At 39.2% G+C, this 26,188-nt stretch overlaps 2 gene segments (V, D, J or C); both read left to right on the plus strand.

Moving 5' to 3' along the window:
* The window catches only part of LOC108697575, a 321,745-nt gene that overhangs the window by 75,729 nt on the left and 219,828 nt on the right, over positions 1-26,188 (plus strand).
* LOC121401667 lies at positions 4,656-16,552 on the plus strand. The segment is given in 2 exon segments: positions 4,656-4,838; positions 16,000-16,552. Coding segments are annotated over 2 exon segments (405 nt in total).

Here is a 26,188-nt window from a genome sequence, read left to right on the forward strand (position 1 = left end):
TATTATTGTAAAATATTAGAAGTGTAACTTCAGAGGAAGCAGACCTTGTGCTGCAGGGGGACCTAGGAAGTATACAGGGCCCAATGAGTACCAAATAATGAATAATTTCAACATATACTGGTAAAACAGCAAAACCTCTGGAAATGTTGGGGGCCATAAAATTAATTTGCTGTGGGGTCAGGTAAAATCTAGTTATACCACTGTAATATATAGTAATAATAATGAACAAGGCATCAAAGAAATGTACCTTTTCTTGTTACTTACTCTTTGGTTAATGTAGTCACAAAGAATCAATATAATACTTTTTATTTAGAGGGCAGGAGAGTGTCATGGTGGGATTACTATACTCAGCAAGAGATACTTTATAGTTTACAATACATAAAATCTTAAAGAACAGTCATAACATTGGCAAGCTATGCCCGGTAATTCTTGAACAGTCCCTCAAGCAAAGAATATGAAGATATGATGCCTGGATGGAAGGGCTATTGAACATGAGACAGAAATACTTGAACCTAAATGTGAGTAATTTCCACCACTGTCCATGTCTTCAGAGAAGTAAATACATTAAATACTGGGAAGGGAATGTACCTGAAGGGACTTCTGTGAAACTCGGTTATGAAAGAGTCTGTTGTTGAGTTCCAGCAATAAAGCCCATAATAAAGAATTCAGGGTAATACTTTGATAGAAATGTTGTGTTTGAGGCGGCTTTGTAGGAAAGAACTCTTAAACACAATATATTGTATAAGACAACTTTGTAGGAAAGGAAATATTTAACTCGATGTCCTAATATGTGTACGACTCCTAATAGTTCCTAATATGATTATGACTTGTAGAAGTTTTCACAAGAACTTCCTTTATTATAGCCAAGGGCAGAATATGTTCTCAAATACTAATAACCGATAAAATCTCTGCTTTGGATGTGCTTGTTGGAAGCCTGGCAGCTCCTGATGAGCACATGGGAAGCAAGATCTGTTGTTGACCTAGTGGTTTAATGTCTGAGCTCATTGTTTATTAGAGAATATAAAACCAGGGCTCCCCATTTTGTTGGCTGAGATCTCTCCTGTGGAGTAAACTGTCCAAAGCCTTTGTGCACCGTTTGAGGTTTCTCTGCCGACTAAATCGGGATCTCCCAGTCGCTTGGTGCAGATAAAGATTCCTGCTTCCTTTGCTCAAATGGTGATGTATAACTTACTCTCTTATAAACTTTATCTGTAATAAAGTTTTGCTTAAATGCTTAGCATACTTGATATGATGTTTAAATCATTTCAGAGAGATTCAAAGAACCATAATGAAAACAGTGAGTTAATCCTGTGAGTGAGTGACCCCATTTAAGAATTGCGATATTTATTTGATGCCAACTCCATATCTTTCTTTCTATATAAAGTTTATTATTGCTGCAAATCTCTGTATTTTTTTCTAGTGGAACCCCCTGATGTGTATCCCTCAGTTCTCATTAAGTGGAGGCACTGTGCTGCAAAATCCCAGTTTCCCAGTCTCTCCTAAATTCTGTGGAGTTTACGGGTTTGCCGGATTGACCTCAGTTAAAAACACGGCAGGTTCTGAGTTTGCCAAGAAAGGTTGGTATTACTGATGAAACTTAACAAACCTGTGAGCTGAGTCTGACTTTGTAGGATTGTCCAAGAAAGTTAAATTAAAGGCAAATTCTCACACTGCTGGGAGTAAATGTTTTCCACATAGATGTATTTTAGTGATAAATATGTCCTGGCTATTTGCTGTTTTAAACAGTCTCTGATGGTAAATGCAGCAAGGTTCTACAACTTGTGTAATACATAACAGAAAGTCAGTGATGTGAGTGGGATGTTGGTTGGTGTTTTGCATAGAGACATTGTGTGGCTAAACTGCAGCTGCTATAAAAGTGCCAGTGTCCCTGTGCCATATTAATGATCTGTATGTGTCACAGTGCATAGATAGAGACATGTCTTATCCCACTTATCTACTGCTACTGGGGATCCTCCTGATCTTTAGCCAGGATGAGAGATACACAATTTCAGAGGGATTGTAGAAGCAAAAATAAATAATTAACAATTGATTAACAATTTCAATTTTCTCTTCATTTTTATTTCCCAGGTTCCTATGGGCAGATTGTACTGACTCAGTCTCCAGATTATGTCTCTGTGTCACCAGGAGAAACTGTCACCCTCACATGTAAAGCCAGTAGCAGTGTTTATAACTACATGGCCTGGTACAAAGCTACAAAAGTTACTCTGCACACCACATCATTAGTACAGACACAAAAGGTATGCAAATAAATGGTGTAATAAAGCATACAATTATAATTGTATAATTACAGTCATTAGAACATATAATTTAGTACATACCACACACAGTGGGGCACATTTACTAAAGGGTGGTGGCTTTTTGGAGTGAAAATTCACCAAAATGACAATTCCCAGGGACATTCGCAATTAACTAAGGGGCGAATAGGACAATTCGCTAGCGATAAAACTCAGCGCTAGAGAAGGTTCTCGCTGTTTTGTCAGGCAAATTCTTGCTCAGGTGAACAATTGTTACTCCACAAATATATCAAAGTGCAAATTTTCCAACACGTTACCCTTTTCACCAGAGTCTGTTTCGCCAGGTTATACCTGGCAAATTGATAAGATGAAGCTACATCCTCAACATTCTTTTGTAAGTGACATCATATCCTGTATGCAAAGAGGAACAAAAAAATTAAAACCGCTGGTTGTAACTGTTAAATATATATTTTTTAACATTTTAGCCATGTGAGTTCATGCCATATTTGTTTTAGGGGAGACTCATGTCTAGGGAGTATCTCTTTTGTCTTTATTTTGATTCCTTGGACATTTTAAATGAAAAGTGGCCACTTGCAGTAATATCACCAAAACTCACTAATAAAAACATATAAAAGACCTATATGTACCCTCCATATTTAAATCGATAGAAGTGAAAGTTTGTTAACAAAGTTTTGCTAGGAAGAAAGTAATGCTAAGAAATGTCCTTGCTGGCAAAACTTGCCAGTATTCATCTGCTGAGACAAAACTTTGCATTTTAACACACCTTACAAAGTTATAGTACATTTTAAATATATATCCATAATAATAAGTACATTATCCACTGAAAAGGGTGCGTCAATGATTCATAAAAAGTGCAAAGAGTGCAAGTAAAGTGCATACATACAAATAAGATCACCCTACACAGTGTACAATGTATCGTTCTTCATTTCTCTCCAACAGGTCCATCTTTATCATATTACTATTCCACATAAAGTCATCACCAAATAGTGTAAAAGTGAGCTAAAATCAAAGATCAAAATAGAATTATTTAAAATTGGTTTAAAATACACTAGAAACTAGGGTTTTTTGGAGGCCTGTCTGGGTCACAACTGCCTGCCCGGTTTTCCAAATTAGGAAAACTGGGCAGGATTACCTATGTTTGATGTGGCGATCAACCAATTGCCATGTCATAGCCCCACCCCTGATGCCATGACCCACCACCACCACCACAGCATCACATTATACACTTCACCCAGAGTACACTGTGTAGGGTGATCTTATGCATATGTATTCACTTTACTTGCACTCTTTGCACTTCAACAGGTCCATCTTCTTTTGTAGCTTGGAGTAATTCATGACTCTATTTGGGTAAGAGCCTTGACTCTTGCCTTCCATTAATTGGGGACAGGGGGGAGAGTCGTAGGGGGCCCGAGGGTAAGGGGGGCCCGGCCACTCCACACTTACTTTATTAGCCAGGCCCCCATCTTTCTGAGAGCTGCTGACCTTGGGAAGGCATGGACGTTTAAGGGGCCCTGGCCACCAAATTTTTTATAATGGGGGGGGCGGCCCTCGCCACCAATTTTGGCCACCAATTTTTTTCCTCTCATGTGGGGTCCTAGCCACCAATATTTTTTATTGGGGGCCCTGGCCACAAATGTTTTTTATGGGGGCCCTGACCACCAATATCTTTTTATTTTTTATTAACATATGGGAACCCAAACCAGTGGGTTACTGTTTTACATAGAGTCATGAGGACACAAGCACATCTGCAAGTGCAGTGAACAAAGTATAATTTGGAGCATAATTGCCATGTTTTCCCCCCACAATGCAGGGACATTGCAGTTGAAAAGGGGCGATGGTCTTGAAGCAATTGCACTGCAACTAACTGAATTCCACAAAATGTCAGGTTCAGCAAAATTAAAGCTACTATGCATGTAAATTTGTAAACCAAATATTTTCAATGTCTGCCAGGCATCAATTTTGGGGTCCGTTGGCTTCATTCTTGGTGTTCATCATGAGAGTGAAGTATTGTCCCTATTCTTTCCATCTTCCAGGGGAACCTTGGAGCTACTGGCACCTCCCAAGAGAAGGGTTTCAGTAGGTATCCTTGAAAATGTATTTTGACTTTGAAGCAAAGATGGTTAGTTTATTGTGTGAAATGACTATAGGCAAGTTAGCAGGGTTCTCTCCAGTGAAACAGCTGTATCTAGTGTTTGCAAACATCCCCCCCACAGTATATAAATACTGGTGCCTGAAGTGCAAGTGGTAAAGAACAGATACAATTAAACACAGCCTCATTTTTAAATATTTTTCTATGCAAAAACAAAATGCAACCCCAGTGGGTTCTGTATTTTTTGCTTCCTCTTTTGTATAGACACAGACAGTCAGAGATGTGAGAGGGATGTTGGTTGGTGTTTTGCATAGAGACATTGTGTGGCTAAACTGCAGCTGCTATAAAAGTGCCAGTGTCCCTGTGCCATATTAATGATCTGTATGTGTCACAGTGCATAGATAGAGACATGTCTTATCCCACTGATCTACTGCTGCTGCTGCTACTGGGGATCCTCCTGATCTTTAGCCAAGGTGAGAAATTGTCCCTTCTTTACACCATCACACTGGGAGGGATTTTAATTATGAAAAAATCAAAAATAAATAACTTATTGGACACTTTTTTTTAAAGATTTCCAATTTCTCTTAATTTTTATTTGCCAGGTTCCAATGGGCAGATTGTACTGACTCAGTCTCCAGATTATGTCTCTGTGTCACCAGGAGAAACTGTCACCATCACATGTAAAGCCAGTAGCAGTGTTGTTTATAGTGATGGAGACAGTTTAACCTTTAAATAGGTTGGAAAAGTGCAGGAAGTGGTGTTACCTGGGACTGCAAGGGAACAATCAGTGTCCCTCCCGCCCGCAAATTCACAGCATTGGCATAGTGGGGGCTGCCCTACTGGGTAGCCGAAAAGGAGGGCTGTAAGGTTACAGTGAGGTTGGTGTTGGATAGGCCTGGGGCGAGGCTTAGGGGCAATGAGGCACAGTAGGTGAGGAAGTAGGTGGCGGAGGCTTAGGGGTAAATGTACGAAATGTACATGTACATGTACGAAAATTCGGCAGCGACGGCTTCACAGGCAGCGCACCTCTTCACCAGGCAAAAATTCGCTAAGACAATGATAATTCACTACATGCGAAGTTGAATCTAGGGAGCTGAAGTTGCACTTGGATTAATTCGGCAAGCAGAGCAAAGTTGCGCTAGTGTTGACTAATTTGCATACGGTGTGAAGTTAAAGTAAAATGGACGTATATGTTACAGCAAATACATTACACTACACAAGCCCAGGGAAGCTTAATAAAGAAAATAGAGTTGATATATTGCCCTACACATGAGCCCAGTGTATAGTTTATATTCCATATGTTAGGAAATGTAGGGGGGAAAAAGGAAAAGACGCCAGTGTTTTTTGGGAAATTTTCAACCACATTTTGAGAAAGCCCTATCTACTCTATTGCACTTTGCCTGGTCTGAGGTCAGTCTACTTCTCTAGGGAAGTTACAAATTTTCGCCATTAGTCACTTCACCCTTTAGTAAATTTGCCCTTTAGCCTTAGGCTGGTTAACAAGTTTTGATAAAGAAGGGTATTGATAAGTTATTGTAACTATTATTGTAGCTATTGTTAATTGTTATATGTGGCTAGTGGTTTAACAACGAATGTCAACATGTCGTTCAATATCATCAGAATGTTGGCACGTTTTGGGGTTAGCTTATAATAAGTTGATATATTGTTGTTAATAAAGCAAGCTGTAGTTTTTTCACCCAAAAATTGTGAATTGTGAGTATTTCTGGGGTGTGGGGGTTGGAACGAGATTGAGCATACTCTAGTCATGTAAATATTAGATAATCCCAATAGGCTGGTTTTGCTTCCAATAAGGATTAATTATATCTTAGTTGGGATCAAGTACAATGTTTTATTATTATAGAGAAAAAGGGAATTCATTTTAAAAATTTGGATTATTTGATTATAATGGAGTCTATGGGAGACGGCCTTTCCGTAACCCTGAACTTTCTGGATGATGGGTTTACGGATAATGGATCCCATACCTGATGATACTGTAAAAGCACAGTGGAGAGAATGTGTGGGGTGAGTGGGAGATTATTGCTGTCTGTTCAGTACAGCTGAATATCTACTTGTCTATTAGATGAATGCTGGGAGTTGCAGTGCATATAAATGTTACAAAGCCACCTGGGTGACCAATAATTTTCTCCAGTGGATTATTAAATGGAAATATTGCCTAGTATGTCAAAATTTTGTGCAGGTCTGTGTAAAACATATCAGAAGTCACTTGAAAAATACTAATTATTTTTTGTTTCAATCCAAAAGTTAACCTGTTGAGAAACTTAAATTTGCAACAATAAATTTACTAAACGTTACTAAACATTACTAAACGTTACTAAACTCCGGTAGGGATGTAGCGAACTGCCGATTTGGTGTTCGCGAACGCCGTTCGCGAACACCGGCAAAAAATGCGAACGTTCGCGGACAGTTCGCGAACTTCAAACACCCGCTAAAATCGTTCGAATCGAACGATCGAAGGATTTTAATCGTTCGATCGAAGGATTTTCATTCGAATCGAACGATCGAAGCCATTCGATCGAAGGATTTTCATTCGATCGAATGCTTACAATCGTTCGAACGAATGGAAATCGTTCGATTTTTAGCGGTCGAAGGAATTCGAATGGTCGAATGGTCGAACGACTTGTATTAGAATCGAACGCGAACTCAAAATGCGAACGTTCCCAAACGTTTGCAAACATGCGGCGTACGCGAACGGTCGAAGTTCGCGCGAACTAGTTCGCGGGGCGAACAGTTCGCTACATCCCTAAACTCCGGTCAGACTTTTTTTTTTATCTCAGACCTGCCCAGGTTATGTATAAGTTATTGGCAGAGTCCCTATCCTATTTTGCAGTCTCTGTGGCCTGCGCTGGAATGAGCCTGAAAATCTGACCTTTTCAGACTTTTCAGGCAAAAATACAAAAAATTCTGGATTTTCAGGAAAGAGCCCAAAAAAATTGCGATTGCGAAAAAACTCGGAAAAAAACTTATGATTTGGGTTTTGGCTCAGTTTTATTGATTTACCCATCCTGGTCCCACCTAAATGTGGACCATAAAGGGGCGTGTGCTGGCTCTAAGGGTCAGGCCACACAAGCAGATTCGGGGAGATTGTCACCCCGAAGAAGAGGAGATTTGTCACTGGGGCGACTAATCTCCCCAAATCTGCTTGTGTGGCCTGACCCTTAGACCCAGTAAGAGCACACATGCCCCTTTATGGTCCACATTTAGGTGGGACCGTGGGACAGTGCAGGACTGTGGATCCAAAAAAATGGCAGGACTTTGCAGACAGTGGGTGGGGTTCAAAAAGATCAGGTTCTGCTTGGGCACAATTGGATGTGGTCAATAAATATTGATCATAAAATCTATATTTTCTTCAGCTAAACAGGGAAATTCAAAGCTATTCCATGTTTGGTCCTTGCCAGGTAGATAATTGATTTCCCGTAATGAACTCCTGCTAATCTGTTTAATATATTCTAATTATCTAAGCATGGAATATAGATATTATTTCCCAGTCTGTCCAGATCACCCATAATACCTTAACTAGGGGGATGAATATGTCAGCCTTACTGATTTGAAACATAAAGAAAAGAAAATTCTATTTTCAGTTTCCAGCCACAAATGTTCAGTGATGTGAGAGGGATGTTGGTTGGTGTTTTGCATAGAGACATTGTGTGGCTAAACTGCAGCTGCTATAAAAGTGCCAGTGTCCCTGTGCCATATTAATGATCTGTATGTGTCACAGTGCATAGATAGAGACATGTCCCACTGATCTACTGCTGCTGCTGCTACTGGGGATCCTCCTGATCTTTATCCAGGATGAGAGATTTTGCTGGAAATTTAAAATTTAAATAAATAAATCACTAGATAAGTAAATTAACTATTTGCTTTAACCTGAATTCTATTCTAGGTTCCTATGGGCAGATTGTGATGACTCACTATCTGGATTATGTCCCCATCACATGTAAAGCCAATAGCAGTGTTGTAAGTGGCTCTTACAGCTGGTTATCTTGGTACCAACAGAAATCAGGGCAGGCACCAAAGCTGCTGATCTATGCTGCAAGCACCCGACACACAGGGACCCCAGAGCGGATCAGCGGCAGTGGGTCTGGAACTGATTTCACTCTTACAATCAGCAGAATGGAAGCAGAAGATGCAGCAGATTATTACTGTCAATAGATTAGGAGCTTCCCTCTCACACAGTGATACAGAGCTGAACAAAAACATTCCTCTTTCAGTTTGAATGCAGATCAGACAAACATGAATCTGAAATATAGAATTCATTGTACCAGAAGATTATTGGCTTCATGCTTAATTCTAGATTTATTGTACATAGAACGTCTTATACATTTGCTACCTTTGTTGGTTTCTGTTGGTACCAGGGTATAACACATAAAGACAGTTGTAAGATTCCTACAGGCTTTATTATGACAAACATGTTGGTGCCTATGTAATAACAAGATGCAAATTAATTATCAGTTAAGCAGTTTTTTTTCCTAAGAAAAACCATAAAAAATAAAATTGAAAGGGGTAAAGGAGAAAAAAAGGAAACCAATTAGATCAAAAGTCTAAAAGGAACTAAATGGTCATTACACTTTTTTTTAGTCAACTACAAGAAGTCCTCTGCACTCAACCCATTATCAATATATTTAAGACAAGACAGAGACATTTTGTGCATACTGCTACTAAAAAATGCCTCACCCTTTAAAAAAACAGGGATTGTTTGTCCATATATTGCAATATATTTAAGCTGGCCAACTACGTCAAAGTCATCCCATATCTGGCCAGTCCTACACTCAACTTATATCTGATTCATTAAGAATTCAATAGCTTAATTATACATTTTACAAAGGGACTAAGTTTTACCTGCAACTTACTTGCTGCTTTCAAAGTAAAACTCCCAAACTTGGCTGCCCTTTTATTAGACACCAGTGGGATCACCTGACTATAGCTGGGAAGGGTGGGAGCTACAACATGGAGCTGGTCACTGCTCCTGTATAACTATAACAAACAAGGGAAAGTTGTGCTCACCACTATTTTTTAAAACCATTAGGCGGGGGTGCAATGAGGGTGTGACCACAAAATACATATAGTCAACTACAAGAGTCCTCTGCACTCAACCCATTATCAATTTATATTGATATGTATTGATATGTATTTTGTGGTCACACCCTCATTGCACAGTGGTGAGCACAACTTTCCCTTGTTTGTTACACTTTTTTTTAGAATTTCTTCACTGAATAGAGTTTGTGCTGAACATATTTCTACCTGTTATTATACTTGGGAACCATCTGTTTTTTTATTGCTTCCACTAAACAGGGAAAACATTTAAAATTAAAGTAAAGTTGAAGTTAAAAGTCTGTTGATATGAACTCAATGATAACAAATCAGCAGTCCACTAACAAACCCTCTGTATAAACAGACCCCACCATTCCCCAAGCTGCAGCCAGTTAGGCTGTGAGATAATGAGCAGCTCATTAGAGTGAGAGCTGTGAAATTGTGAAATTCTCTCTCTGAATCAGTTGTACTGACAGATTCCTTAGATAACTTGAAGAAGGGGCTTGGAAGGCATTTTAACAAGTGAAAAAATACAGGTTTATTGAAAATAGCTCTTGATACCAAGTTGATCCATTGACTGGACTGATTTGTTCCCCCTTTGAGCTAAATTGCCACAGTTGACAATTTCCACCTTCTTCATATTAACTGCCACTGCAATGTGTTCAGTAGTATTGGCATGGTAAGTATTTAGTAGTAGTTTATGCAATTGGGGCCAAAACTCAATTCATAAAACTTCCATAAAAAATGTTCCCCGTTATCTAATTCAAATTGGCTTAAGAACTGATTTAAAAAACTGCCTACAGAGGAGATGGAATGATAATAGTTACCAAAATATTTTCTTTTGGCCACCATTATTCTAATGACAAGCAAATAAAACAGATTATGCTCAATAACTGTGCAATAGTACAGGGAGATCTGGTGTATGTTATATTGTTGTACCTCAGCCTCACTTCTTAATTCCATCAAATAATAAGTGAAAATATGGATGTAGAATGTGACACTAATACTGAACTAGACAAAGAGCAATATTTTTTCCATCAAAAGAAAGTCTTGTTATATTTTCACTGATTAATGTAATCATCAAGGTCAATAAATCACTTGACCATTAGATGGCAGCAGAGTTCCATGGTGGGATTACTGTACTCAAGAAACTGAAAAGGCAAAAGAATCTATGAATTTACCAAAAAATATCATAAATCAAGTCATGTTGCCAAGCTTATGTTGGGTAATTCTTGAAAAGTCCCAAAACAGGCACAAAGAATATAACTGATATATTGTTAGATGGAAGGGCTGTTGGGTTACCTTTAAGTTATCTTTTAGTTATGAATGGCCAATTTGAAGCAACTTTTCAATTGGTCGTCATTATTTTTTTTTTATAGTTTTAAAATTCTTTGCCTTTTCCTTCTGACATTTTCCAGGTTTCAAATGGGAATCACCTCTTCTAAAAACAAATGCTTTCTAAGGCTACACAGTTATTAATGTTACTTTTTATTACTCATCTTTCTATTTAGGTCCTCTCCTAATCATATTCCACTCTCTCTTTCAAATCAATGTGTGGTTACTAGGGTAATTTGAACCCTAGCAACCAGATTGCTGTAATTGCAAAACTGAAGAGCGACTGAAACAAAATCTAAATTACTCAGAAATAACAAATAATAAAAAATGAAACCCAATTGCAATTTTTTTCAGAATAGCACTCCCTACATCACAATACAAGTTCATTTAAAGGTGAACAACCTATTTAAAGATAACTTACACCTAAGGGATTCAATGATAATAGTCAATGGAGATCATCTCCTAAAAAGTGCTTTTTGCATAATGAAAGGAAAAGATATCTGTAACTGTAAATGAAAGCAGCATGTGTTTATCCAGTTTTGTTCCTCTGACTCTTGAAACAATGTTGCCAAATACAATTGTCTCCTCTAGGTCTGTTAATCAGCTGGATTTTTTTCTACATTTTTTCAGAAGTCAGAACCCTTGATGTGCTATTATAAAAAATGCTCTTTAATAAGTGCACCTGTATGAACTGGGAGTAAGTCTATAGACTCAACCTGCTGTGAGAACCCTGGAATTACTTCTAATATTGCAAACCTAATTCACATAAAACCAGCACCCTCCCTGCCTTTCTCATGTGCCCTCTGGAATGCACCGTCAATCTGCAATAAACAGCAGTCCATGACCTCTTTATAGCTAAATCCCTTCACCTTCTTGCAATCACTGAAACATGGCTCTCCCCCTCAGACACTGCTTCACCTGCTGCCTCTGCTATGGAGGCTTCTCACTTACTCACACTCCTAGACCGGATGGCCTTCATGGCGGTGGGGTGGGATTTCTTCTCTCCCCCAAATGTAGGTTTCAAAATCTAACTACACCGACTTCTCTCTCCTTCACTTCTTTTGAAGTCCACAGCATACGTTTGTTTTCTCCAATCTCTCTGCGTGTTGCTGTCATATATCGGTCCCTACTCCACCTTCTTGGATCATTTTGCTGCCTGGCTTCCATACTTCCTCTCCAGTGAGACACCTGCTCTCATTTTAGGGGACTTCAACATCCCCATTGACAACTCTGCTTCTGCTGCCACCTCTAAACTTCTCTCTCTAACAGCTTCATTTGGTCTCTCTCAGTGGACCGACTCACCTACCCACATTGAGGGTCATGCTCTTGACCTTATATTCTGCCACTCATGCTGCCCATCCAACTTAATTAACTCTCCCTACCCTCTGTCTGACCATCATCTACTCTCCTTTCAGATACTGCTTTCACCCGCACCTTCACAACCATCTCTCTCTACCCACACGTACAGAAACCTTAATGCCTTTGAACCACAACAATTATCAACAGTATCAGCACAATCCATATCTCATATTAATACTCTCTCCTGTCCCAATATGGCAGCTTCTCTCTACAACGATGCCCTTTCAACAGCACTTGACTCCCTTGCACCTTCTACCACCCGTCACAGCCGGCCAGCTAAACCCCAACCCTGGCACACTAGTGTAACACGGTACCTCAGAAGATGTAGTAGATCAGCTGAGCGACGGTGGAGAAAGTCACGAACTGATCCTGACTTCATCCACTTCAAATTCATGCTCTCCTGCTATAACCGAGCTCTATCATTAGCCAAAGAACAATACTTCTCTTATCTAATATCTACTATGTCCTCCAAGCCACAGCAGCTATTTGCCACATTTAACTCACTCCTATGCCCCCCTCCACCTCCTCCACCTATTAATGTTACCGCCCAAGACCTTGCTCATTTCTTTAATGAAAAAATCGTTCTCATTAGGCGGAGCATACCGTCCGACAACAATCTCAGACCAACGTGCAGTCCACTCACATCTACTTTGCACTCCTTCACCCCTGCAACTCTAGATGAAGTTAGCAAACTTCTAGCCAGCTCAAAACCCACCACCTGCTCCCTTGACCCCATACCCTCTCGCCTTCTCCACCCAATCTCTGATACACTCTCTCCTGCACTTACCCACCTATTCAATCTTTCACTCTCTACTGGTACCTTTCCATCATTATACAAACAAGCACTAATCACTCCTATCCTCAAAAAACCTTCCCTTGATCCCAGCTCTCCCACTAACTATCGACCGGTCTCCCTTCTTCCATTCGCATCCAAATTACTAGAAAGGCTTGTTTACAAACGCCTGATCCAGCATCTCACTCACAACTCCCTCCTCGACCCCTTGCAATCTGGCTTCCGCCCATCACACTCGACTGAAACTGCACTCACCAAAGTAACCAATGATCTTCTATTGGCAAAGTCTAAAGGTCATTATTCCATTCTAATCCTTCTAGATCTCTCTGCAGCCTTTGACACAGTTGACCACACACTCCTCCTTGACATTCTACACTCATCTGGCATTCGGGACACTGCTCTTTCATGGTTTTCATCTTATCTGTCTGACCGTTCCTTTAAAGTTTCCTTCTCTAACTCTACTTCTACTACTTTCCCACTCTCTGTTGGAGTTCCTCAAGGCTCTGTTCTTGGCCCCCTGCTGTTCTCGCTCTATACAACTTCACTAGGAAAACTTATTCAGTCATTTGGACTTCAGTATCACCTTTATGCTGATGACACCCAACTCTACTTGTCTACTCCTGATCTTTCTAATTCTGTCCTTTCCCAAGTCACAGACTGTCTCTCTGCTGTCTCCTCCTGGATGTCTCAGCTCCACCTGAAACTGAACCTTTCTAAAACAGAACTTATTATATTTCCTCCAAGATCTTCCCCTGTCCCTCAGATATCACTCACCGTAAACAACACCACCTTTCATTCCACCACACAGGCACGCTGCCTAGGAGTCATCTTAGACTCTCATCTGTCTTTTTCACTACACATTCAAACACTTGCAAAGTCTTGCCGTATTCAACTGCGCAACATTGCTCGAATACGACCCTATCTCAGTTCAGAATCAACTAAAACACTGATTCAATCTCTCATCATCTCCCGCCTTGATTACTGCAACTTACTCCTCACAGGTATTCCAACAAGTCACCTTTCACAACTCCAATCTGTTCTAAACGCGGCCGCTAGACTCATTCATCTAGCTCGCCGCTCAACATCAGCTGCTCCCATATGTATGTCCCTTCACTGGCTCCCAATCTCTTCTAGAATCAAATTCAAATTACTTACACTCACATTCAAGGCCCTTAATAATGAAACCCCTCCCTATATTTCATCTCTAATCTCCAAATACACTCCTTCACAAACCTACGCTCTGCTTCTGATCTTCTCCTCACTTCTCCTCTGGTCACTTCTGCCCATTCTCGTCTACAAGACTTCTCTCGGGCTTCTGCTTTTCTCTGGAACTCTCTGCCACAAGCTGTCAGACTTTCTCCTTCCTTCCAAACTTTCAAGCGCTCCTTAAAGACCCATCTGTTTAAAGAGGCCTATTCGATGTACCTTAATTAATCATTGCTGTATCAAAAATGACAGTGTTTATACAATCCTAATGTCTCAATTGTACCCTAACCTTTTAGTTTGTAAACCCTATTGTACTCTGTAATCCTTGTCTGTTATCCACCATTTATTCCCTGTTTGCTATAACTGCAGTAAAGCACTGCGTATCTTGACAGCTCTATATAAATAAATGATGATGATGATGATGATGATGAATTACTGGCAGATCAATAGAGACAGTAGCTCCAGGGTTATCAAGTATCAACAGGTCACCCACACTCCAAACACCAGAAATTATATCAGCAAACACCGGAAATGATGTCAGGCTGATGTTAAGATAAGTATATTAATTGGTGAGCTCTCATACTGATCTCATACTGATAAGCATGGTGTCTGTGTGCAGTTTCTCCTCTATCTAGAAAGAAAGCTGAAAGCTCATGTGAGATTGAGCTAATACAACATACAAGCTGAAAGGCAGATTTTGAAAATATATGGCACAACTGCATTCAAATTGCAACAAAGCACAGGCCCAGATATATTAGTATTAGTAAATTGGACGCAACTACGGGAGGTGCAACACATTTGAATCATCAATCAAAAAAATCTGCATTTTGGGAAAAAACATGGAGATTTTGCTCAAAATTGTGCAAAAAAAAAATTTCTTAAAAAAAATTTCTTAAAAACAATCTTTATTTGTGTATCCACAAAAGGTTTGCAGTTCCCAATGGCCCAATGAATGCCTGACATATTTCTGTATAACCTGGTGAGTCTTGAGTGAGTTGCCTACTATTTCCACTTGTATCCAAAGCTGGTCCTGTGTTTGACCACGTTGAATCCATCAAACTTCCCATTAGGAATCACTCTCAAGTGTGTGTATTGACACAGGGGACCCTTAGAGACACGATCTGTAGCTCCAGATTTCCAGAGTATCAATAAATACAGTGGACCTTAGAAATTATGATATTCTGACTTTGTGGCATTGCATCTGATTTGTGTCAAAACTGAAGCACAATTGCACTTACTTTGATTGTGTCGCTGGAATTGCTACTGGACTTTATGAAAAAAAAACACTCCATTCTAGGTAAAATAAAATCTACTTGAGTCTAAAACTGCACTTTGTATACTGTACTTCCAAAAGTATGTTTTATTAATTTAATTTTTAATTAATAATTTATCTCCATCCAGTAGTTCTACAGGTATTCTTATACGGAGCATGGTTCTGCTACTTGTTGCATTTTGTTTAGGTGCAACGAACCATCACCCACCCTTAAAAGTCAGTGATGTGAGAGGGATGTTGGTTGGTGTTTTGCATAGAGACATTGTGTGGCTAAACTGCAGCTGCTATAAAAGTGCTAGTGTCCCTGTGCCATATTAATGATCTGTATGTGTCACAGTGCATAGATAGAGACATGTCTTATCCCACTTATCTACTGCTGCTGCTGCTGCTGGGGATCCTCCTGATCTTTATCCAGGGTAAGAGATTGTTTCTTTTATTATTCTGTTTGTTTTATATTCACATATTGTGACTGATTTTAAGATGCAAAAATCAATAAAGTATTGTACAACTAAATTAACTATTTCCATTTCTCCATTTTCAGATTCTAGAAGCAAAAATTAATAATTTATTGAACACACTGATTAACGATTTCAATTTTCTCTTTATTTTTATTTCCCAGGTTCCTATGGGCAGATTGTACTGACTCAGTCTCCAGATTATGTCTCTGTGTCACCAGGAGAAACTGTCACCCTCACATGTAAAGCCAGTAGCGGTGTTAGCAGCTATCTCAACTGGTACCAACAGAAATCAGGGCAGGCACCAAAGCTGCTGATCTATTATGCAAACAGGCGACACACAGGGACCCCAGAGCGGATCAGCGGCAGTGGGTCTGGAACAGATTACTCTCTTACAATCAGCAGAATGGAAGCAGAAGATGCAGCAGATTATTACTGTCAGCAGAGTAACAGTGGGTCACACAGTGATACAGAGCTGAACAAAAACCTCCCTCTTTCAGCTTGAATGCAGATCAGACTAAAACATGACTCAGGACTCACTGTACCAGAAGACTGTTGGCTTCATACTCTGTACTCTATATAACCCATACACACTAAGATACAACTGTATCATCAGGGATACTTTACATAGCATATGTGTGTATTTCAATTCATAAAAAAGAGAAAACTAAAGGGGAAGAAAAAAAGAAATCAAGGTGCATGAAAAATCCAGTATTAAAGGTGCAGTATTCCCCTTTTTTGAACGTGAGTTAAATGAATAGGGATTGTGCTGAATATAGAATACTATTTACATGTTGTAATTATGAAATATAGTTTTGTTTTTGTTATTTTATAACTAAACAAAGCATTGCAATTAAAGTGGAAGTCACATTCTAATTTCTTTTCATCTGAATATAACATAAAACAAATCAGACTTTCACTGAGAAGCATCTGTATGAACAAACCCCTCCCTTCCCAGCTACAGATCGTTAGGCTGTGAGATAAGGAGTAGCTCTTTATACAGAGGGGTGGGCAGGGGGAGGCATACGAACCCTCTGGCCCCCTAATTTCCACATCATTCAGATTTGCAAGATATTATCAGCAGGTACAAACATACACACCAGCGTTTATTCTATTGGCAGCCACGATGAGTAGGAGAAGCTGCGAGCAGGAAAAATGTCAGGCAATAATGATGAGATGCGAGAAACAAATTATAAAAAAGCTGACATTTTTTTAATGTCAATACAGCAAATTTACTCTAAACACACAAGTTTTTTTATTTTTGACTTAATAAACCCTTTAATATTTGTGCAATAGTATATGGAGAGCGGGTGTATGTTATATTGTTTACCTTGACTCTTTTCTCTTAAAGGGGTGGTTCACCTTTAAGGTAACGCTTATTATGTTATAAAATGTCTAATTCTAAGCAACTTTTCAATTCGTTTTCATAATTTAATTTCTATAGTTTTATAGTTATTTGCATCTTACTTCTGACTCTTTGAAGCTTTCAAATGGGCGTCGCTGACCCCTTCTAAAAAGCAAATGCTCTGTAAGGCTACAAATGTATTGTTATTGTAAATCTTACTCATCTTTTACTTAAGGCCTCTCCTATTCATATTCCAGTCTTATTTAAGTCAATGCATGGTTGCTGGGGTAATGTGGACCCTAGTTACCAAATTGCTTAAATGCAAATTGAAGAGCTGCTGAATAAAAAGCGAAATAACTCAAAAACCTTTAATAATAAAAAATTAAAACAAATTGCAAATTATCTCAGAATATAACGCTCTACATCATACTAACAGTTATCTCAAAGGGGAACAACCCCTTTAATGTCATGAAACAATTGATGAAAATATTATTGTAAAATATTAGAGATGTAACTACAGAGGAAGCAGATCTTGTAGCTGCAGGGGGACCCAGGAGATTTATATTGCCCCATGAGGCCCTAAATAAAGAGCAATTCCAACATATATTGGTAAAACAGCACAACCTCTGGATATGTTGGGGGCCCTAAAATAAATTTGCTGTGGGGCCCAGTAACATCTAGTTACAACACTGTAATATATAGTAATAATAATGAACCAGGCGTCAAAGAAATTGACCTTTTCTTTTTAATTACTTTTTGGTTAATGCATGATTAATATAATAATTTTCCATTAGAGGGCAGCAGAGTGTCATGGTGGGATTACTATACTCAACAAGAAATACCTTCGTTTTTACAATACATAAAATTATAAACAACAGTCAAGCCAAGCTTTGCCCGATGATTCTTGAACAGTCCCACAAACAAAGAATATGAAGATATGATGCCTGGATGGAAGGGTTATTGAACATGAAGACAGAAATACTTGAACCTAAATGTGAGTAATATTCACCTCTGCCCATGTCTTCAGAGAAGTAAATACATTAAATACTGGGAAGGGAATGTACTGTGCATCATCCTGAAGTGACTTCTGAGAAACTTTACGATGAAAGAGTCTATTGTTGAGTTCCAGCAATAAAGCCCATAATAAAGAGTAATCTGTGTATATTTTTTGGCTGAGATCTCTCACGTGGAGTAAACTGCCCAAGGCCTTTGTGCACCATTTGAGGTTTCTCTGCCGTCTGAATCGGGATCTCCCAGTCGCTTGGTGCAGATAAAGATTGCTGCTTCCTTTGCTCAAATGGTGATGTATAACTTACTCTCTTATCTCTAGCTAAAGTTTTGCTTATATGCTTAGTATACTAGATGTTATTAGTGATGGGTGAATTTCTTCTGTTTCGCCAAAAATTGGCGAATTTCCCAAAATATATGCGAAAATCACAAAAATGTAAAATTTATGCCTGCGTCAAATTTTGGCCGAGCATCCAAAGTCGCTCCCGTCAATTTTGATGCTGGCGTTAAAGTCAATGGGCGTCCAAATAGTGTTGACGCATGCAGATTTTAATGCAAGCGACTTTTCGGACCCCGGTGAATTTTCACGGCAGATTAGCGAATTTAATCTCCGGCGCCGAAACTCGGAAATTTGCAGCGAATTTGTGCCAGGTGAATTTATTCACCCATCACTATATGTGATGTATAATTTTTTTCCAAGAGACTTGTAGAACCATAATCAAAACAGTGAGTCAGTCCTGTGAGTGAGTGACCCCATTTCAGGATTGCTATTTGTATTAAATGCCCATTGCATATCTGTCTTACTATATAAAGTTTATTATTGCTGCAAATCTCGAATTTTTCGCCGTTTCGCGAATTTCGCGCGAAATTCGCAAATTTTTATCTGGAAAGCCCCAGGTCCCGATGATTCCAGATAATATGTCCAATACCTGTATATGCATTTTAGTGATAAATATGTCCTGGCTATTTGCTGTCTACATGTAGAACTACACAGATGACTTCCACGCATTTTCGGTGGATCCGACGCACTGCACCAAAACAAATGCCGGATGCTACGGAAAATAAGGTAAAAAATACAACTGTCAGATGGTGTTGCAGCGTTCATCTAACACAACTGTCAGATGCAGAAGCTGCATGCTGCGTCTGCATCCCACAGTCGTGTTCAGGCACGTTTCAGGGGCTGCTGCCGCCTGAGGCAGCAGCCCCAATGCCGCCCCTCCTCCTGCTCCGCTTTTCTAACTACCAGCGTCGGAGCGGGTGGAGGAGGGGCCGCATCGCTAGTGCAGTGAGCGCTATTGCGCTCGCTGCGCTAGAAGAGCCGAATTTCCGTTTTAAAAAACGGAAATTCGGCTCTTAAATTTACCAGAGGCGGCTTTTTGCCGCCCCTGGGAACTGGCCGCTCCGTGCCGCCTGAGGCAAGATTCTCACCTTGCCTCATGGCCGGAGCGGCCCTGGTCGTGTTGTGCCGGATGAACGCTGCAACAAGTTCCAACATTTGTATTTCTTACCTTATTTTCCGTAGCATCCGACTTGACGCCTGCATTTTGGTGCATCGGATCCGCTGAAAACATGTAGAAGTCATCTGTGTAGTTCTACCCTAAGAGTTTTAAGCAATCTCTCGCATTCTGAATTTCTCCTTCATTTCCCCAGCTCTGTCTGCTTGTCGCTGTTCATTTTGAACTATACGTCTCACCCGCATGACTTGGCATCTAGGCAGATACTTTTTTATGTGAAGGGGATGAAAGGAATCAAACCACAATAGTGTATTCCTATCAGTTTGTTTGACATATAGATCAGTATCTAAATGGCCATTCGTGATGTTTTTAACCATCACATCCAGATAAGGGACACTGATCATATCACAATGTACAGTAAGTCTAATAAAGGGAGAACATTTGTTAAATCCATCCACAAAGCTCAGAATATTGTCCCGTCCAAATCATAAAGATGTCATCTATATAGTGATACCAACATTTACAGTTGTGTTGAAATCCATAATTCTTATTTACAAATTGATTTTCAAATACATCCATAAAGAGATTCGCATAGGACGGGGCGACATTCAAGCCCAAGGCTGTACCTTTAATCTGGAACAAAAACTCATCCTGGAATAAAAAATAATTCTTACCCACAACTATTTGCAGTAATGTTATCAAAAACTTTTTTTGGGCTCCATCCAGTGTACTATCCTTATCAAGATGAAAAGTTACCGCCTCTATATCACTATCATGTGGGATGGAGGTATAGAGGCTTTCTATATCCAGGGGGACAAAAATAGCATCAGGGGTTAAATCATCAATCATATTGATCTTATTAATAACATCTCCAGTATCTCTGATATAAGATTCTGTGTTAAAGACATACTCCCTATGTACCCTATTAAGGAATTTAGCCAAAGGACAAAACACTGAATTTACCCCAGGGGTTTTGTCCAAAAGTAGTAGCATCATTTAACATCTCAATTATTGTATTTGTATAAAACTTCTTATCCATCACCACCACCGCTCCCCCCTTATCTGCCGCTTTGATCACCAGATATTTATGGTTTTGTAAAGACAAAAGTGCTCGTCTTTCTTCCAATGAGATATTTTCTTTAAGTAATTTTATTTCACCCCTTTTATATTTATTTTCAAGTATTAACATCTCATGTTTAACTCCCTGTATGTATGTTTCCACAACAGAAATAGTTTTAGAAGGCATAAATGTGCTAGGATTATACAAACGCCAATCCTGTAGGAAGAAGGTGTTACTATAATCATCTGTTTGATTATTAATGGACTTCCCATTATCATTCAATTCAGCCGACAGTCTTATTCTCCTAAAAAAGGCCTCCACGTCTATATCAATTTGAAACAGGTCAGGGAATGTAGTTATGGCAAAACCCAGCCCTTTAGACAGTACCTTGGTTTCATTCTCCGTAAGTTGTATTGATGAGATGTTTACCACCACAGTCTCTTCCTGCGATATGGCTGCTTTCTTTGGCGGTGCTTCCCCTATTCCTCTTGCCCGATTGGAACCAATGCTTTCTTGAGAGCCATATAAAAAACAGGAAGATGATCACTTTGCCCCCATTGGCTGCTCGGTTTTGAGTGCACATGCTCGCGCGACTGGTGCTGCCTGATTTTTCATTTCTTAAAGGGGGAGAGAGTGCACACAGCTGCGCTGGAGAGTTCTGGTGGGAGAGAAAGGGTCCAGACCAGGAGTAGGCGGAAGAAGAGGTACGTGCTTGGCACCCCTACTTCATTGCACCCTAGGCACCTGCCTCTTCTGTCTACCCCTAGTTCTGGCCCTGGTAGCTGGGGCCAATGCTTAATTCATAAAACTTCCTTAACACAATGTTCCCCGGTCATCAAATTCAAATTGGTTTAAAAACTGATTTAAAAAACTGCCTACAGTTTTTTAATATAATGGGTTAAATGATAATAAATACCAAAATATTTTCTTTTGGCCACCATTATTCTAATGACAAGCAAATAAAACAGATTATGCTCAATAACTGTGCAATAGTACAGGGAGATCTGGTGTATGTTATATTGTTGTACCTCAGCCTCACTTCTTAATTCCATCAAATAATAAGTGAAAATATGGATGTAGAATGTGACACTAATACTGAACTAGGCAAAGATCAACATTTTTTTCCATCAAATAATTAGCTTGTATTTTCTCGGATTAACGTAATCAAGGTCAATACATCACTTGTCCACGAGATGGCAGCAGTGTTCCATGGTGGGATTACTGTACTCAACAAACTGAAAAGACAGAAGCGTCTTGGAATTTTCCAAAAAATACCATAAATCACAGTCACGTTGCCAAGCTATGTTGGGTAATTCTTGAAAAGTCCCAAAACAGGGACAATGAATATGACTGATATATTGCTTAGATGGAAAAACTTTTGGATTTAAAGGGGTGGTTCGCCTTTCAGTTATCTTTTAGTATGTCATAGGATGGCCAATTATAAGCAACTTTTCAATTGGTCTTCATTATTTTTTTATATATATAGTTTTAGAGTTATTTGCCTTTTTCTTCTGACTTTTTCCAGCTTTCAAATGGGGGTCACTGACCCCATAAAAAAAACAAATGCTCTATAAAGCTACACATCTATTATTATTGCTACTTTTTATTACTCATCTTTCTATTCAGGTCCTCTCCTATTCATATTCCAGTCTCTTATTCATATCAATGGATGGTTAATAGGGTAATTTGAACCCTAGTGCTATTAGTATAATGAAAGGAAAAATTATCTGTAACTGTAAATGAAAGCAGGATGTGTTTATCCATTTTTGTTTCTTCTGGCTCTGACTCTTGAGAAAAGTCAACAAATACAATTGTCTCCTCTAGGTCTGTTAATCGGCTGGCTTTTTTCTACATTGTTTCTGAAGTCAGAGCCCTGAAGATACCAATTTGATGTGCTGTTAAAAAAATGTTCTTCGATGTGAGACAGGAGATCTCTGAAACGGAATGGAATTCAATATGGTACTCCATCTCCAAGATCTTCCCCAATACGGCCATAAAAGAATCGGCCTAAAAGTACTGACACAAAATCACTCCTGACAGGAAGCACAAAATAAATCCTTCCTTGCCACCAACGTGCTTGGTAGACATGCCCAGTAGCAACTGCACATTGAGAAGACGTCTTTAGAATAATCCATAAAGTATTTCAGAAAACAATACAGAAAGATATTTACTTAGCCTTGCTAACACTCCCTACTAAACAGTTAAATTAATCCCACAATAAACTCCTGTTTCAGATCTTAACAGCAGCTAGGATCAATCTAGCAAAACAATTGTTGCAAAACACTATTGGGACACGTGAGTTAGAAGGAAGAATAAACGTTACACAACATGTATTACACTTAAATGCTTTATTAACAGACCAAATGGATAAAAATACAGAAATATGGTCCCCGTGGCAGAATTACTGCACATCCAAATTGTAAATGGAGAAAATTTCAGCTTAAGAGAAATGTACCGGCTGGGTTAGTTTTTTTATTTATTTTATTTTTTCTTTATTTTGTTTCTTGTTATAAAAGTTCTTCTATTCCTTAACTTGTAAGATTAAAGTTGTAACTCATATGGTCATCCTAAACTTATATATTGCTAGTTTAGGAATATACAACTGATGACTGTACATGTTCATTAAAATGTGAAAATAAAAGAGAATTTAAAAAAAAATTGCTCTTTAATAAGTGAACCTGTATGTACTGGGAGCAAGTCTATAGACTCAAACTACTGTGGAAACCCTGGAATTACTGGCAGATCAATAGAGACAGTAGCTCCAGGCAGGGTCAGACACCAGAAAAAAACTCAGTGGTCCCCCGGCTCTTGTAGGCCCCGCCGGTCCAGATCCGCACCCAGATCCACAATTTGCTGGCTCCTTCCTGCCACAAATGCCGGAAAAAGCTAGTGTGAGTACACACATGCACTCGGTGGCACTGCAGGGGTGCCAGGGGATTCCAGAGGTGGGCCCTGGACAGCTGCCCCGGTGGACCTTAGGGATCCCCTCCGAACACCAGAAATGATGTCAGCAAACCCAGGAAATTATGTCAGGCTGGTGATAAGATAAGTATATGAATTGGTGAGCTCTCATACTGATCTTATACTGATAAGCATGGTGTCTGTGTGCAGTTTCTCCTCTGTCTAGAAAAAAATTGAAATCTCACTGACATTGAGCAAATGCAATTTACCAGTTATCTCATTTCTTAAGCAGAAAGGCAACATCAGATTTTGAAAATATGTGGCACAACTGCATTCAAATTGTAACAAAGCACATGCCCGGATACATTAGTATTAGTAAATTGGATGCAACTGTAAGAAGGTGCAACACAATTGAATCAACAAACATTGTCCCCTTTGTAACTGTAATTCTGGGAAAGAAATCTGCATTGTGGGATTAAACATGGCGACTGTGCTCAAAATTGTGCTCAAGTGGCAACTCTGAATTTCTTAAAAACAATCTTTATTCATGTATTCATAATTCCAGACATAATTCCAGACATAAGCCCTTTATAAAACCTCCTAACTGTCCTGTTTTTTCATGGGACAGTACTGATTTTGACAGCTCAAGCCTCAGTCCCGGGTTTCCTACTGAAATATCCCGACTTTGTCTTGGGTCTCCTGCACTAAACAGACAGAAAAAGATACAACGATTCTAAAATGTAATTGGCTTTTGGCAAAGAGCCCAGAATACATGGCAGGTGAACTTAGATACATTTGTAACAAATTAGGATAAGCAAAGAGACAATTGTAGCAATTTAAGATAAGCAGGTCTCTTGGGGAAACTATGACTTGCAGCTCAGGGCGATTCACCTTTATTAGCAAAACCTTAATAACACATAAAAACCACAGAAATGTGTTCAAACTTTCTTAACCTGCCAAATAGTGTAAAATGAACATGGTAATTAGGGGGTGTGACCACAAAAATGTTTGTGGGCAAAAAAATGTTGGCGCATGCAGTGTGGAAAATCTTTTTCTATTTCCAAAATGTTGGGAGGTATGCTGTACAGCCTGGGGAGTCTTGAGTGGGTTTCCTACTATTGACACTTGTATCCAAAGCTGCTCCTGGCACTGCCGTATAGTTGTGTTTGGCCACAGTGAATCCATAAAATTTATTGTTAGGAATCACTCTCAAGTGTGTGTATATTGAAAACAAAAGCTGATAGTCGCTCCAGAGTTTCCAGAGTATCAATATGTGCAGTGGCCCTTAAACACAATAGTGCAGGTATTATTTTGATGCTGAGAAATGATGAAATTCAGGCTTTGAAAATGTTGTGGCATTGAATTTGATTTGTGTCAAATGGAAGTACAATTGCACACATTAGGATTCACCACCCATAATTTTAGAAGACAAAACTACTTTGTGTGGCTGGAATTGCTACTGGAATTGGTGGGAAAAAAACTGCATTCTGGCTAAAAAAAAGTCTAAAACTGCATTTTACATACTGTACTTGCAAAAGCATATGCTATTCTTCTTATTTTCAATTTCTTTTTTTTATTAATAATTGATCTTCATCCAGTAATTCTACAAGTATTCTTATATGGAGCACAGTTCTGCAACTTGTTGCATTTGGTTTAGGTGCAACCAACCATCACCCACCGTAAAATGTCAGTCAGGCCCGGACTGGCCATCTGTGAGTTCAGGAAATTGCCTGAAGGGCCTCTCTGCTTATAGGGTAAATGGGCTGCACGGGTCCTCTCTGTTCTATAAGCGGCCGCTGGAGGTGGAGGGAAATGTTTCTGCATTTTCTCTTAGCAAAAGATTCAGCCTTGGGCAGAATTCTTTACAATTTTATGGTACTGGTGATTATTTCTACATCAATTGCTGTGTTTTCTGAGAGTTTTTAAAAGCCTGTATGATATTGCAAATTTGCAGCCCTTTAGCCTGTGGTGTTGAACTATAAGATTTCAGCAAAATTGTAAGGCCTGTAGGGCCACAGTCCTTATTTAAATAGTGGAGCTATACTGTGCTTCTATTTACTACACTATACTATACTATATGCCACTTCTGTAAGTTTTTCAAGTTTAATAATGTTGTCTACTGGCTATGTGGCCCTGTATGAAGGAAGATGGTGAAGGCATTATAGTTTAAAAAATGCAGTAGACATTCACCATTCCTTTCTATTTTAGATCATTCCAAGTTTTTGGAGAACTTTGAACTGAGCCCCTTTACTTTATGGCGAACTTTGGCAGCCATTGTGAGAAATAGCACAAATAGAAATACATTCTCTGTTCTGATGAATAAACTAAATTCCTGCAATAAATAATATATACCTTGCAAAACATTTGTTAAATGTCAACTGAGTTCGTTTTATTGCAAGTGTCTAAGGACTATGGGACAAAGTAGCATTTTTAATACTCAGAGTGCTGTCAAGAAGCCCTGCAACATCAAACACACCATTAATTGCTTGGAAATAATTTCTCAGTGAAAAACAGTTGCTTCACTCGCAGTGACAAGCATTTTGATCACCACATTTTTGCCAAGAGCTGTACAGCAGTTACATATT

The sequence above is a fragment of the Xenopus laevis genome, chromosome 1L (assembly GCF_017654675.1).
Source record: "Xenopus laevis strain J_2021 chromosome 1L, Xenopus_laevis_v10.1, whole genome shotgun sequence".
Taxonomy (NCBI): domain Eukaryota; kingdom Metazoa; phylum Chordata; class Amphibia; order Anura; family Pipidae; genus Xenopus; species Xenopus laevis.